This window comes from Coenobita brevimanus, chromosome 6 (genome assembly GCF_032717465.1).
Source record: "Coenobita brevimanus isolate Jiangsu-jjx chromosome 6, ASM3271746v2, whole genome shotgun sequence".
Taxonomy (NCBI): domain Eukaryota; kingdom Metazoa; phylum Arthropoda; class Malacostraca; order Decapoda; family Coenobitidae; genus Coenobita; species Coenobita brevimanus.
Genome location: NC_136959.1, coordinates 55,275,324 through 55,288,704, shown reverse-complemented (window position 1 = coordinate 55,288,704; position 13,381 = coordinate 55,275,324). Strand labels below are relative to the sequence as shown.

The 13,381-nt window shown below is 42.1% G+C and overlaps 1 protein-coding gene across 1 annotated transcript in view; it reads left to right on the top strand.

The window, feature by feature from the left end:
• fws (Conserved oligomeric Golgi complex subunit 5 four way stop) overlaps window positions 1–13,381 on the top strand; it is a 79,799-nt gene that overhangs the window by 62,371 nt on the left and 4,047 nt on the right. Inside the window, exons 15-17 of the mRNA XM_080272313.1 lie at window positions 8,114–8,236; window positions 8,829–8,937; window positions 10,040–10,243. Of these exons, the coding sequence (XP_080128439.1) occupies window positions 8,114–8,236; window positions 8,829–8,937; window positions 10,040–10,243 (436 nt within the window). The remainder of the gene's footprint in view (window positions 1–8,113; window positions 8,237–8,828; window positions 8,938–10,039; window positions 10,244–13,381) is intronic.

The following is a 13,381-nucleotide window of genomic DNA, read 5'->3' as shown; positions in this document are numbered from 1 at the left end:
GGCCTCACTTCTCCCTGAGTGGCATTATGTGAGCAGTAAACCCCAACCATCCCTTGGATATAAACCTGCACCGGCTTAATCTGATTGGAGAGCCTTAATTACCCACTAAACCACCAGGTGCCATAATTTGTTTATATGATTACCATCCAGCTTATTAAATGGTTTCCTGGTATACAGGAAAGCATCACAAGCAAAATTTCCCCATCTTCAGATTCTTGTTCTAAAGCCAGATAGTCATGATCTAGTTTTATCCATCTCATGTGAAAGATGGGAAATAGAGTTAGGATAATGGTGATTATATCATCAAAATCAGTGTCATCATCATCACTGTGTTGGCAGTGTAAAACAAGGTTCTTTGGTTTAGGGATATGGATAAATGAAGAGTGATATTGTGGTTTAAGTCTTCTCCCTGCTAGTGCCAGAGGAGGTATGAGCTACTTGCAACTGAAGTATTGGGCAGTAAGATACCAGTGCAGTTGGAGGAAGAGATTCCAGTTTTGTATCCCCCTTCCCACCCCCTACCCCCCAAACTCTAGGCAGAGATTCTTAAAAGCCAGTTCCCTATGACCCAGCATTTCTTTTATAAACCATACAGTATACCTCCATATATCACCACTTGGTTACTAACATCCGTCCATACTGATTACGTAATAGGGCTGTCTTATGCAGGAATGATGTGCTGTATGACCTATTGACAAGATAACATCACTGCTTGGTTACTAACATCCACCATTCAAACTGATTACAGGATAGGGCTGCATAATACAGGACTGATATACCATATGACCCATTGATAAGATGTTATTTGGACATGTGGTAAGTTAGTAAATCATGTTTTAACAGAAATTAAACTCATAAATTCTTGCCTGCCCCAGCCAAGAATTGCACTCAGTTCATTAGGACAGCAGACCACCTCTCTGCAGACTCAGCTACCACCTCTTATGACATGCAGGATATGTAGGTAGTATACGTCCTTTATTGATGTAAGGGATGTGATTATTTTATATTTGTAATTGGATATCTTCATGTGTGAGAGGGGTGGTGTGGTTGTACATTAGTAGAATAAGCCATTCTTTGAGGACTTGGGATGCCACCAAAATGAATGAATGGTGTTCATGAATAGTGAAAGTTAAATGCAGTACTTCTGTTACTGGTGTTAAATACTGTAATTAACAAGATCGTCAGTACGTTCTAGTTCAGGCAGATGGAGAAAGGAGTGTTATGACTCCTCTTAAATGAATTCCACAAACCTCCTCTTTCACTGTATTGTATATATTGTATTTTGTATGTTTTATTTATTTACTTTTTTTATTTAGTCGGACCTGGCTCTGAAATGGGGTTACGTCAGGTGACATCACTTCGTATAGTGGGGATATGTTTTTTGTCAAGATCCACCTGCTCAGAAGTCTTAAAAAGTAGAAATTTAATCTCACTCCTGTAAAAGCTTCCTAGTACTGTATAATATTTTGCATTGCTTCAGTGCATCGTCCAACAGAGATGTCCACCAGGAGGACTTAGAGGGCAGAATAGCAAGGTCTGAAGAAAAGTGTGGAAGAGATACAGCACTTCTTATCATTCGTAGTGGCTGTATGTCAGGTGGTAGTAGCTCTGAGGTGGGAAACTGTATGTCAGGCAAAGTGGCAGGTGGGGGCACATACCTAACTCTCACTCGATGTAGTGCTGCTCTCGGTTGTCTGCCCTTTCCTCTCCTCCATCCTTCCCTCCTTCCACCCTCTTCTGTCTTTCATTCCTTCATTCTTTCCTATTCCTTCTGCCTGTGGATGACTCTACCCTGAGTGACAAGCCAAATGGTTTCCTGTACACCAGGAAACCATTTACTATGCTGGGTTGGTAACCATATAACCAAATTTTGGCGCCTGGTGATTTAGTGGGTAATTATGGCGCTCCAGTTGGATTGAGCTGGTGAGGGTTTATATCCAAGGAGTGGTTGGGGTGTATTGCTTACGTAATACTACTCAGGGATGAGTGAGGCTGGTCACTCTCATCTTAAATGTCAGGACCAACTTGCCTAGCCCCAGACTCCTACACTCCTCATGGGGCAATGTAGGATTGGATGATGAATGAATGAATGAAAATAGTAGCTCTGAGGTGAGGGAAAAAAAAAACAGTCAACAGTACAAGGTATGTGAGGGAGAGCAACCAGGAGAGCAAAGATCAGCCACTGAGAAATTTTGGGAGATGCTGGGACCTTGTCTGTTCATTAGCCATCCTGGGAATTCAAACAAGTTTGTCGGTGTACTGTAGCTTTGTAGAGACCATCCTGAATTCCCTTAGGAATGTGGCAGTCATTTATTGTAGGTATTAGTCTTTGTAAATTATGGGAACACTATTTTTTTGATTTGAGTGAGATGCTGCTTACTCTTTAAGCAGACTATGGTACAGTGTTATTACCTTACTCTTCCACGACAGTACACCAGTATTCTGCATGACAGCTATTAGTACTGTATAGATAAGATAACTAGAGTAAGAGTGAATGAAAGAAGTATTGAAGAAGAATTGGCTTTCACAGGGAAATAAAATAATAATTATTTGGTAGCCTGGCTGGCTGATCTGGTGAGAGTGGATCTTGGCTCCAACCAGTGCTACAGCAATTCTCACAGTAGTTCAGAGAGGCCTGGTAGAACTTTTTATTTGTAGTTTTAGTGATTCATTACATAGTGAGGCCTGACCGTATTTATTTATTCTATTTATTTTTATTTTTTATTTACTATTTATATGTATATTAGGAGTGTAATGTTGTATGATAGAAAGACCTTGGCAATAAAGGAAGAGGATATTCGTGGGATCAGACATACAGAAATAACGTGATTAGGTGGATGTGTAGTACATCCTTGAATACAAGGCCTGTGGAGTTAGGATTATGATTGAAGAGTTGAGGGGAAGGATGGAATTTGAATGTGTCGGTTTTGTGAGGTGGAGGGGTAGATTGAGATGGTTTGGGCATGTTGAGTGGGTGGAAGATGACAGTTGGATGCAGAAGGTGAGAATTGTGAATGTTGGGGGTATGATTATGAGAGAGAGACCAAAGAGGACCTGGAATGAGGTAATAGAATGTAACATCAGGGATAAGGGGCTGAATAGGGAGGCTACCAGAGGTTGAGCGGTGTGGAGAGCTATCAGTAGGTGACCAAGGCCAGCATATGCAAGTACTGTACTGTACAGTGAACGTTCAATTATCCGTCATCGCTGTATCCAGCCCAACACAATATCTGGCATTCGTGGCCCAGCTCTGTTGATGCAGTACCTGGTGAAACTATCAAGTATCCAGGATTGAGGTGTATCAACCGGCTCGTAAACAGTAGCCAGCCAGCACTGTATTACTGTATTGTATCATTACTTTGGTGTATTATATGGTTAATTTTCATCTTTACTCATGAGGAAGTTTTTAGAAGAGAGGTTCGAGACAGATAGCACAGCATATGGTTTGATGCCAAATATTGAGCCGATGGAGGGGTACCATGCTATATCCGGATTTTACTTTGTCATAGGGCTTGGCTGAATTGCGCCAGATAATTGAGAGTTTATTGTATGTTGGAACCTTTATGAACAGTATGATACAACTTTAGACACAGGCTGAACAGCCTGCTCCCTAAGGCCCAGCAATCCTCTTACAATACACCTCTGTGTGTCACCACTAAGGCATTAATTCCCACTGTCCATACTGTATAGACCTTTTCCAGTGACGTCACAGAAATCACATGATTTTGTGTACAACTCCATATTGGACGGCAAACTCCTTGCAGTAATGGCTGTCCAGGCAGGGCTGTCAGAGATGAAACTGTCAGATATATGCAGAAATCTAAATGAACGCCACCAAGTTCTATACAAGAACAAGATAAATTGTTTGGGGCAAGATCCTTACACCATATCTAGGGAGAAATTCACCAGTTTCAAGGATTGGGGACCGAAACCAGATCTCGGATGTCGCGATCGCTATCACTGGTAAACACTCAATCAAAGTTCACCGGGGCATCCTTCAAGGTAAACAGACACGTCATATTGTATATATGCAATGCAGATACCTGGAATTGATATATGGTACATGTAAATCGACTTGGTAATCAGCAGATTATTGACGTGGGGCCAAGGGGGGAGGAATTGTATTACACTGACTGGGAATCAAGTAGTTGATGAATTGGTTTCCCAGTGATGTACCCTAGTTGCTGCCCCCTATTTAGAAAGTTTCAAGCATTGGCTAGATAAGCATATGACAGGTATGGGTTGCATACAAAACTTGTCATTCTTTTAGTCACACTCCTGTGAGAGCTTGCTAATGTGGGCCTGCATGGGGTATTGTGGGCAAGGTAAATTAGTCACACTCTTGTGGGAGCTGTCTAACATAGGGCTATTGGCCTACTGCAGTTATCCTCTCTTCTTAATCTTTAAGTTAGGTCCTAAGTTTGGTCAGGTTAGTGTAAGTTGGTTGGGTTAGCTTGATTTGGAATTAGAAAAAAAAAATAGTAGTTTCCGACAGAAATGAATATCAGATTCAAATTAATCACACTATAAAATATTTAAAAATGAAAATTTTAAGCTTCAAGGTGAGTTGGGTGTAATTCTGGAAATTACCAAGAAAATTTACTTATTTTGGAAATTTCAGTAATTAAAGACCTAGAAACATACACACATCCTATATACTGATGTTTTAAGTAATTTTACATAAAATGCATTATTGACAGTATAGGCCAAAACTGTCAAAACTACTCCTGAAGTTAACTTTTACGTTACAACTGAAACATAACATTGGCACAAATTTAAATTAAGGTTATTTATTTCATGCTGAGGAGTAGACTTCAGCAATATAGTTTTTATGATTTTACATTTTATATTAACAAAAAAAAATCTTAGTAGCTACATACCTGGTAAAAGAAAAATATAGGGGGCTGTTGATAAGTAGCTACATTATTTATTCTCTTATTTGTAATTAAAGTAAAGTATTTTTGCACCAAGTGAAAAATGTATATTTAAATGGAGCATTTATTGACAGTTTTGCTTTCCGTTGAGCAACATTCTATTCTAAAACAGAAAATTATAAATAGTAGTACTAGTAATTTTGCTTCAGCAGGGGAGTGAAAGATAAAAATGGTAGATTACTAGTGGAGAAGGGAGAAAAAGTGAGCAGATGGAGAGAACACTTTAAGGAATTGTTGAACATAGAGGATGGAAGTAATGCGAGTGTAAGTGGCTGGGGAATGGCTGGGAGGAGGAGGGAGGTGAGAAGACAGGAAGAAATCAGTAGGATAGAAATTGTGGAAGCAATGAAGAAAGTTAAATTGGGGAAAGCCCCAGGAATTGATGGAGTGTGTGGTGAAATGCTGAAATATGGGGGAGAGATAGTAGTAGAATGGATGTGGAAAATGTGCAGATTGGCCTGGGAGGAAGGTAGAGTCCCGGAGGATTAGAAGTCAGGTATAATTATTCCCTTGTACAAAGGAAAAGGGGAAAAAGAAGTGTGTGGTAATCATAGGGGCATTTGTCTTCTTAGTATAATAGGAAAAGTGTATGGTAAGATACTTATTGACAGAGTTAGAGAAAGAACAGAGAAATCAGTTGGAGAACAACAGGGAGGCTTTAGGAAGGGAAGAGGTTATGTAGATCAGATATTCATTCTTAGATCTTTAGTGGAAAAGTTTTTAGAGAAGGGAAAGAAGTTGTATGCGGCTTTCATGGATTTGGAGAAAGCATATGACAGGGTGGATAGACAAGGATTGTGGAAAGTATTAAGAATATATGGAGTAGATGGGAAGTTGTTGAATGCTGTGAAGAGTATGTATGATGGTGCTAAGGGTGCAGTGTGTGTGGATGGTGAACTGAATGAATTTTTCTCTTTGAAGGTTGGGTTGAAACAGGGATGTGTCATGTCTCCATGGTTGTTCAACCTGTACATGGATGGGGGTAATAAAAGAGGTACAAGGTAGGGTAGTGGATGCTGGAGTGGCCCTGGTGAGAGAGGGTAGTGTTTGGAAACTCCCTGTACTGTTGTTTGCAGATGATACTGTGTTGTTGCGTGAAGACGAAGGAGAGCTGCAAGGCTTGGTGGATGAGTTTGGGAGAGTGTGTATGAAACGGACTCTAAAGGTGAATGTAGGGAAGAGTAAAGTGATGGTCTTTGAGAGAGGTGAAGTCAGTGAATGTACAGCGAGGTTGTATGGTGAGGAATCGGAAAATGTGAGTATGTTAAGTATTTGGGTAGTGTGATGAGTAAGGATGGAGGTTTGGAGGGTGAAGTGCTTGAAAGGGTACAGCAGGGAAGAAAGGTTGCTGGTTCCTTGAAAGCCGTGATAAGAAGCAGGGAAGTGAGCATGGAAGTGAAAAAGTTATTACATGACAGTATTGTGATACCAACTTTAATGTATGGAAGTGAAGCTTGGACGTTGCTGGAAGGACACAAGTCAAGGGTGAGAGTAGTGGAAATGAGTTATTTAAGAAGAGCCTGTGGAGTCACATGGAGAGACAGGCTGACAAATGAGAATATAAAGGATCGTTGTGGTGTGGATGTGGATGTGATAGGAAGCGTTAGGAGGAATACACTGAGGTGGTTTGACCATGTGGAGAAGATGGAGGGTGAAAGACTGACAAAGAGAGTGCATGTGAGTGAGGTGGAGGGGGGAAGAGGGAGGGGGAGGCTGAGGATGAGATGGAGGGATGGGGTGGAGAGGTACATGGGGGGGGGGGGTGAGTTGGGAGCGGGACAGTGAAATGGTGGGGGACAGGGTGACGTGGAGGCGATTTGTTTGTGGCCACCCTGAACGGGATTGAGGCATCTGGCAATAGATAGATAGATTTAATTGCAACATTGTTTAGCACACAGGCTTACAGTGGTATATAAGTTTTATACTGAAGTCTTGTACAATATTCTGTACTGCACTATTATTAAAATCATCCACCATGACACAAATATCAGTTTCAAATGAATCACAGTGAAAAACATTGAAAAAATAAGAATACTGTATAAGCTTTAACCTAACCAAATGTAACCTAACCTCCGTACATAACCTAACCTAACTTCAAGTATGATCTAACCCATAATTTAATCGGTTTTACTTACGCTCTAACATTCTTGATCATCACTGCTATGTCAGATTTCGTTTAGGTGAAACTCTGGAATGATATCAAAACAAGGCCTCTGACATGGATCCTTCCCCTCTTTTCCCATGAACACTCATGGCCGTGTGGGTCTTGTGCTCCGACATTAACACAATTAGGATATCCCACGACACCTGCAGCTGCTAAGAATAGTAAATATGCCTGTATCTACTCATGAATCATCGGCTCACCTGATGTGAAATGCTTGCAACAGAGCCGGGAGTAGGCCGTGGGCTGCCAATTCTCTCTTTATGGCAGCTATCCACTTCTCTCGCCTTTCCTCATTGGTTAGAAACCAGCAGAAATGTACTCCACTTCCAGTTTTCTGCCTTGTCTTACAGCCGAAGGAACAACAGTGGAATACCATTGTGGATTCTGCAATTCTCTCTCTCTAGATGTCTGACAATTTGCTGTCCAATATGGCTCCGTAAACAAAAGTCACATGACTCGTGATGTCACGTGGAATAGATCTATACATGCTAGGGCTGCCTCATACAGAACTGGGGTGTTTTTACAACTACCAACAAGTCTTATGGTAAATTGGTAAAGTGTGCTTTTGTTGGAATTCGGACTTTTAAACTGTTCCCTACTCCATCCAGGATTCAAACCTATGTCCACTGGATCAGCAGACAATCTTTCTCTTGTCTCAGCCACCACCTCCTTGATTTACTATAGTTTTTAATGTGGGAAGACAAATGTTAGGGTGAAGAGTTTAATCCTACCCTTTTTTCATCATGAAGAATAAGGCAACATCACTGATGAATACTTGCATTTTAAGGAACCTCATGTCACGTAAAGCAAGTGTAGGGAGATTTGTATGGGGCTTCTTTCTTTTGTACTGTATTGCCTCTTCCCACATACAGTAAAGAGTCCCATATGAAGAGAAAAACTTGGGAGTGGGATGATGATAGTTTATTTAAAATGTCGTATACCTTCATTATACCATGCAAGATTGCTATACAGTAAGCTACAATGCGATGTGTTTCCAAATGTTCCCCTCCCACAGGAATGACACCTCTGGGATGGACTCTCAGTGTTCCCTGTACATGAAGGAGCTACAAGGATTCCTGGCACGAGCTGCAGATGACTACCTTGCTCCTTACCATCCATCTAACACCATGAAGGAAAAGTGAGTCATCAGACCAAAATCAGATCGAGTGATGCCTCTTATCCTCTTAACATGTTCGTTAAGAGAGGAAGCTAAAGACTTTTCAGTTAATGAGTTCCCTTTCTTCTAATGACTGTCTTCAATTTCTTCCTCTTTGTTGCCATGTTGCCTCTGTCACTGTACTGTCTTTATTTTAATGATCACTGCTGTTATCATCTTTTGAAGTGCATGCATTCCTCCCCATAACTGCAGGTACACTGCACCCAACTAGCAAACCTCCCCCCCCTCCACCCCCACCTTTTTTTTGGGGGAAGGGGGGGAGCATCTCTCCTGCAAGACCACCAGGTAACCAACTGTTGGTTGTATGGTTTCTTTAAAAATTGTGTATTCTTATCTCCTGTAATCTTGTGGTTTATGTAGTTAGAGACAAACTATCATATGCATTATTTCATCTGTTCTGCTTTAGACCTGTATGTGTAGGAAAAATTAAGTTTGGCATGTTTCATTGATATATAATATGTCTGAGAGGAAAGTGATGTATGTGCTCTGAGTGTGAAATAGACACGGTAGAATAGTAGGCAATCTAGTCCCTGACTGTATCATTATATTTTAGGATCCTGATGCTGGCTTGCCGCTGCCTTGAACTGTTTGTTCGTCATGCCAGCCTCTTGCGACCCATTGGGGAAGGTGGAAAGATGAGACTGGCTGCTGATTTTGCGCAGGTATATCATTCTAGAGACTGTTTTAAGTGATTAATTGCTAAATGGTGAGTGAATAAGTGTGTGGCCCACTTAATTGGGCATGGTGTCTATTAGTTCCCCCACTCTCATTTTTCCTTTTCCTTGTATTGTGGATTCTACTGACTAATCAGGAAGTGAAGGAGTTTTGTGGTGTGGATGTGGATGTGATAGAAAGCATTAGGAGAAATACATTAAGGTTTGGCCTTGTGGAGAGGATGGAAAGTGAGAGACTAATAAGTAGAGTGTATGTGAGTGAAGTGGAGGGGGGGAGAGGGAGGAGGAGGCCAAGGATGAGATGGAGAGATCAAGTGGAGAGGTATATGAGAGAGGCAGAGGTGACGTGGGGGGTGGGCAGTGAATTGGCGGGGAACAGGGTAACATGGAGGCGTTTTGTTTGTGGCCACCCCTTGCAGGGTTGAGGCGTCTGGCAATAGATAGATTTGTGAAACCTTTTTCACCTTCAAGACCTGCTTCACCTGGGGCAGACTCCCCATGGATGTTGATAATAGCACTATAGTAGAGCATTTTAAAGAAACCTTGATAGGATCGTACACTTGAATGAGTGCAAGTTGGATATGCATTTCAAGGCAAATATGGACTACAGTGAACTTCCAATAATCCGGCCTCCGATGATTTGAAAAACCCAGTGGTTCAGAATTTTCGGCCCAGGGTCATATTTAGCTTTTTGGGGTAAAAAAATCAGGTAAAATTGAAAAATATAACCCCAGGCAGCCTACATCTGCACTACACTACAAAGGTAAGTAAAGAAAACTATCATTTTTTATTTGGGTGTGTTTTGAACATTTTCAGGTACCTGTCTGATAGTCCGGAAAATCTGATAATCCGGAAGGTCCATTGGCTACTGCATTCCAGATTAAAGGACTTTTACTGTACCTTCTCGGTATGGATAGCAAGGTCTCTGAGATACTAACTTGTACATCTCTCTCTCTCTCTCTCTCTCTCTCTCTCTCTCAGGTGCTAGTTGGAGCCTTCCACTAGATCTTCATAAATGAATATGACATAAGTGAAGTGGTTGGGGATGTTAATGTGAGACTTAGGAGTTATATATTTTCTGTCATTCCAGATGGAGCTGGCCATTAGTCCACTGTGTTCTCGCCCCTCTGAGCTTGGTCGTCCTTACAGAGTAGTTAGATCCTTCCGTCCCCTGCTCTTCCAAACAGTAGATCACATTGCCGCATCACCTTCGCTAGGGGACGTCATCCCCTACTCCACTGTTCTGCACTTCCTCTTTGCCCGTGCTCCCCCAGAGATGCGGTCACCACACCAGGTTAGTGGAACCAGATTGTGCACTTAGCTCCTAATTATTTTATGTACAGTTCTTTGCACTGCACTGTGAACTGGCATTGGTGTAGTAGCTAATCTTGTGTTTACCTTAACCCTTATCTGCCGGCTGACATGTATGCACGACAGGATTCAGAGCATGGAGGGCCACCGGTTGACTTGATATATCGCACTCACCTTCCCGCCACTGTTTAAGCGATGGCCCATTTTCTGTGATACCTACGGGTAGGTAGGACCCCCAGGTACCCTGCGGTTGCACGGTTCAGTTTGTACTCGGCAGTGGTAGCGAGAGGTGCCATGTCATCTTCCTTGACATCGTCCGATTCTGTCCCACCACATGAAGGGCCCATTGCCTCATCAGTCCCCGTGAAAGTTCAGCCCTTATTGTCAGGTAAAGGGCTTAGTGATAGTGCCCTTGATGATACTGTCTCCTCTCGTATACTCAGCACGAGTACAGTAACCTCTTCAATAACGTGAGGGTTAGATTCCTGGAAAGGTAGCGTTAGTAAAAAATGCATATTTTAAACATAATTTTCCCATAAGAAACAATGGTAATATTGGGGGTTACGTTCCTGGACTCTGGAAAAGTCTACCCATTTGGGGAGTTGTGCTACTCTAAACTTAAAAGCAACAATACTAATTTGAAGGAATATCCACGTAAAAAACAAAAACCTTATATCTGTGGAGAAATAAACAACATTTGAGCCCTAATTGGGCCAAAGTGTTGTTTACTTCTCCCCAAATATATACTGTTTTCGTTTTTTAAGTGGATTCTCTTTCAATTCTGCTCCATTTACAGCATTGTGAAAGTTCCTCAACATTATTAATGCATTAGTAGGTCATAAAAACACTACAGTAAAAGCAACATTTTCATTACAGTAAGTAGGTCACAAACAGTGACGACACACAGCCTCACTTCATCGATGCATCACTCGTCGTCTGCTGCTGTCCCTCCTTACCCCGCAACCCCACCTCCCGCCGCTCCCCACCTTAAATTTGTTGTCCCTTCTCGCTCTGCTGTCCTCCCTCTTCCTCTTCCTCTGATTCCCGTGCTACGGGTGATGAAGATAACACCCTTAAGTTTTCTGTCTTCTTCATAAAGAACTGCTCTATCTTGGTCCGAGTGGTTTTCTTCTTTCTGTTCTGCAGCATCAAGTTGTAACAATTTAGATCTGCCATCACTTTCCTGGCCAACTTTTGTCCGAAAATGAGCCAAATTGCTCAGAATCGGTCCAAACTTCATTTTCGAATATTATAGTTAGAATAAAACCAGTTTAAGCAACAGACAAATAAAAGATTGTATTTATGCATAAACTGCCACACACGGTCTATCAGCTCGGGACTGTCCAAGGCACGCGCGGCTAATTTGAAACCATCACGTACGTGTAAAGTTGAGTTAAACTGAGAAACCCTTGTTAGTTAATCATATCTCCTTAAATATTTTGCTCGTGTTAAAACGAAAACGCGTTTTTTAAACTCGTGTTGGTTGAGAGGTAACTGTACATCCTCTGAGGAGAAAAAAAAGCTACTACGTGGAGAGTGAGCTCTCTCTCTCTCCAACCCCTACTTGCTCTCCGACGCTAGAGAGGGCTTTCCAACTTCTCAAGGAGGAAGGGACAATCTACGAGAGTGATGATTTCGGTGATGAGGAGGTGCAAGATGACCCAGGACATCGGGAAAGTGATGCAGACCTGGCGGTCACCTGCGGAAAAAAACGCCGCAGAGCCGTTTCCCCCACATCTTGCCGCCTGCTTGCGCTCCCCCACACCTCAGCTTACCACTTCAAGGACAGAATCTCCACAACCAGGCCCTTCGGGAGTGGTATGAGTACTGAGCAGGTGTGTGGGGAAGTGTAAATAGTGTACAGCAGTGCAGAAGTTTGTGTATTTTCATAAATGAGTGAAATGTGTGATATTGTAAGTGAATTATAGAAAGTGCTAAGATATAAGTCTTTTATAGGTTCTACAAGTGCATATAAGTGATTTATAGTAAGTGCAATACAGGAGTTGATACTTTTTTTTTTTTTTTTCTATGTGCTCGATTCTGGGCATAGGCTTCAGAGCCTGCTCCCAAGGCCCAGTAGTCCTCCTACATGTCATACACCTCTACATGTCACCACTTCGGCGCTAACACCCACCGTCCATGTTGAATACATGCTAGGACTGTCTCATACAGGACTGGTGTATTGGTATTAGCGGGGGTATTTTTACATGTTGGCGGGTCTTCTGGTAGATTGGTAAAGTCTGCTTTACATGAAATTCAAATCCTTAAACTGTTCCCTGCCCCAGTGAGGATTTGAACTTGGGTCCAGTAGAACCGTAGGCCACCTCTCCACCGATTGAGCCACCTTGAGTTTGCCTACCTGTTACGTGAAAGAAAACCACTCGTGAGTGGGCCACAGTGAACAATACCTGCATCGGTATACCTAAATTATTTCACTCAATACTCAGGGGGATTGTGCCAAATATGAGCATCAGTGTATCTGTGATGTGAAGTACAAATAATGTTAGTTGTGTAAAACATTTATATGATTTTCACTATAACCCTGATTAGTACAAAGCAGTCTGATTTACAGTACAAATAATTACCTCATACTCTACGATAATGCGTGAAAAAGCAACAGCATTTACTTGTCAAAGTGCAATTACCCGGAATCGTGATGTAAAGTGCAGTTCTGTCTTAGTAAAGGAGAAATATGATTATTTACAGAAGAAGTGAGTACAGTACAGAAAAACGATGAGATATTTCTTTTTCCACACACCTACAGTGCTTAGTGGCATGGTGGTGTGGGCGGTAAATCCTTGTATGAGCCACGTGAAACGGGTGATGACTCATTTTCACGGTGGTGAGTAAGGAGGAGTAGAAAATACGAGTGGAATATTCCGCATTCCAAGGACGCATGGGCAGTGTTACAATCACCACTCCCATCAGTGCTGCCAACGCTAGCGGGCTGGGCCAATGCCATGGCCAGTGGCCTGCGCTCGGAGCCACGCGCCAAAACGTGAAAAACCACTCGTCTTCAACTCGTCCTTATTCATTGACGGGACCACCTAGAGACCTCGGGATACCTTCATTGGAAAGAGGAAGAGTTGATGAGTCTTATGAACTTTCATTGAATTCTCTA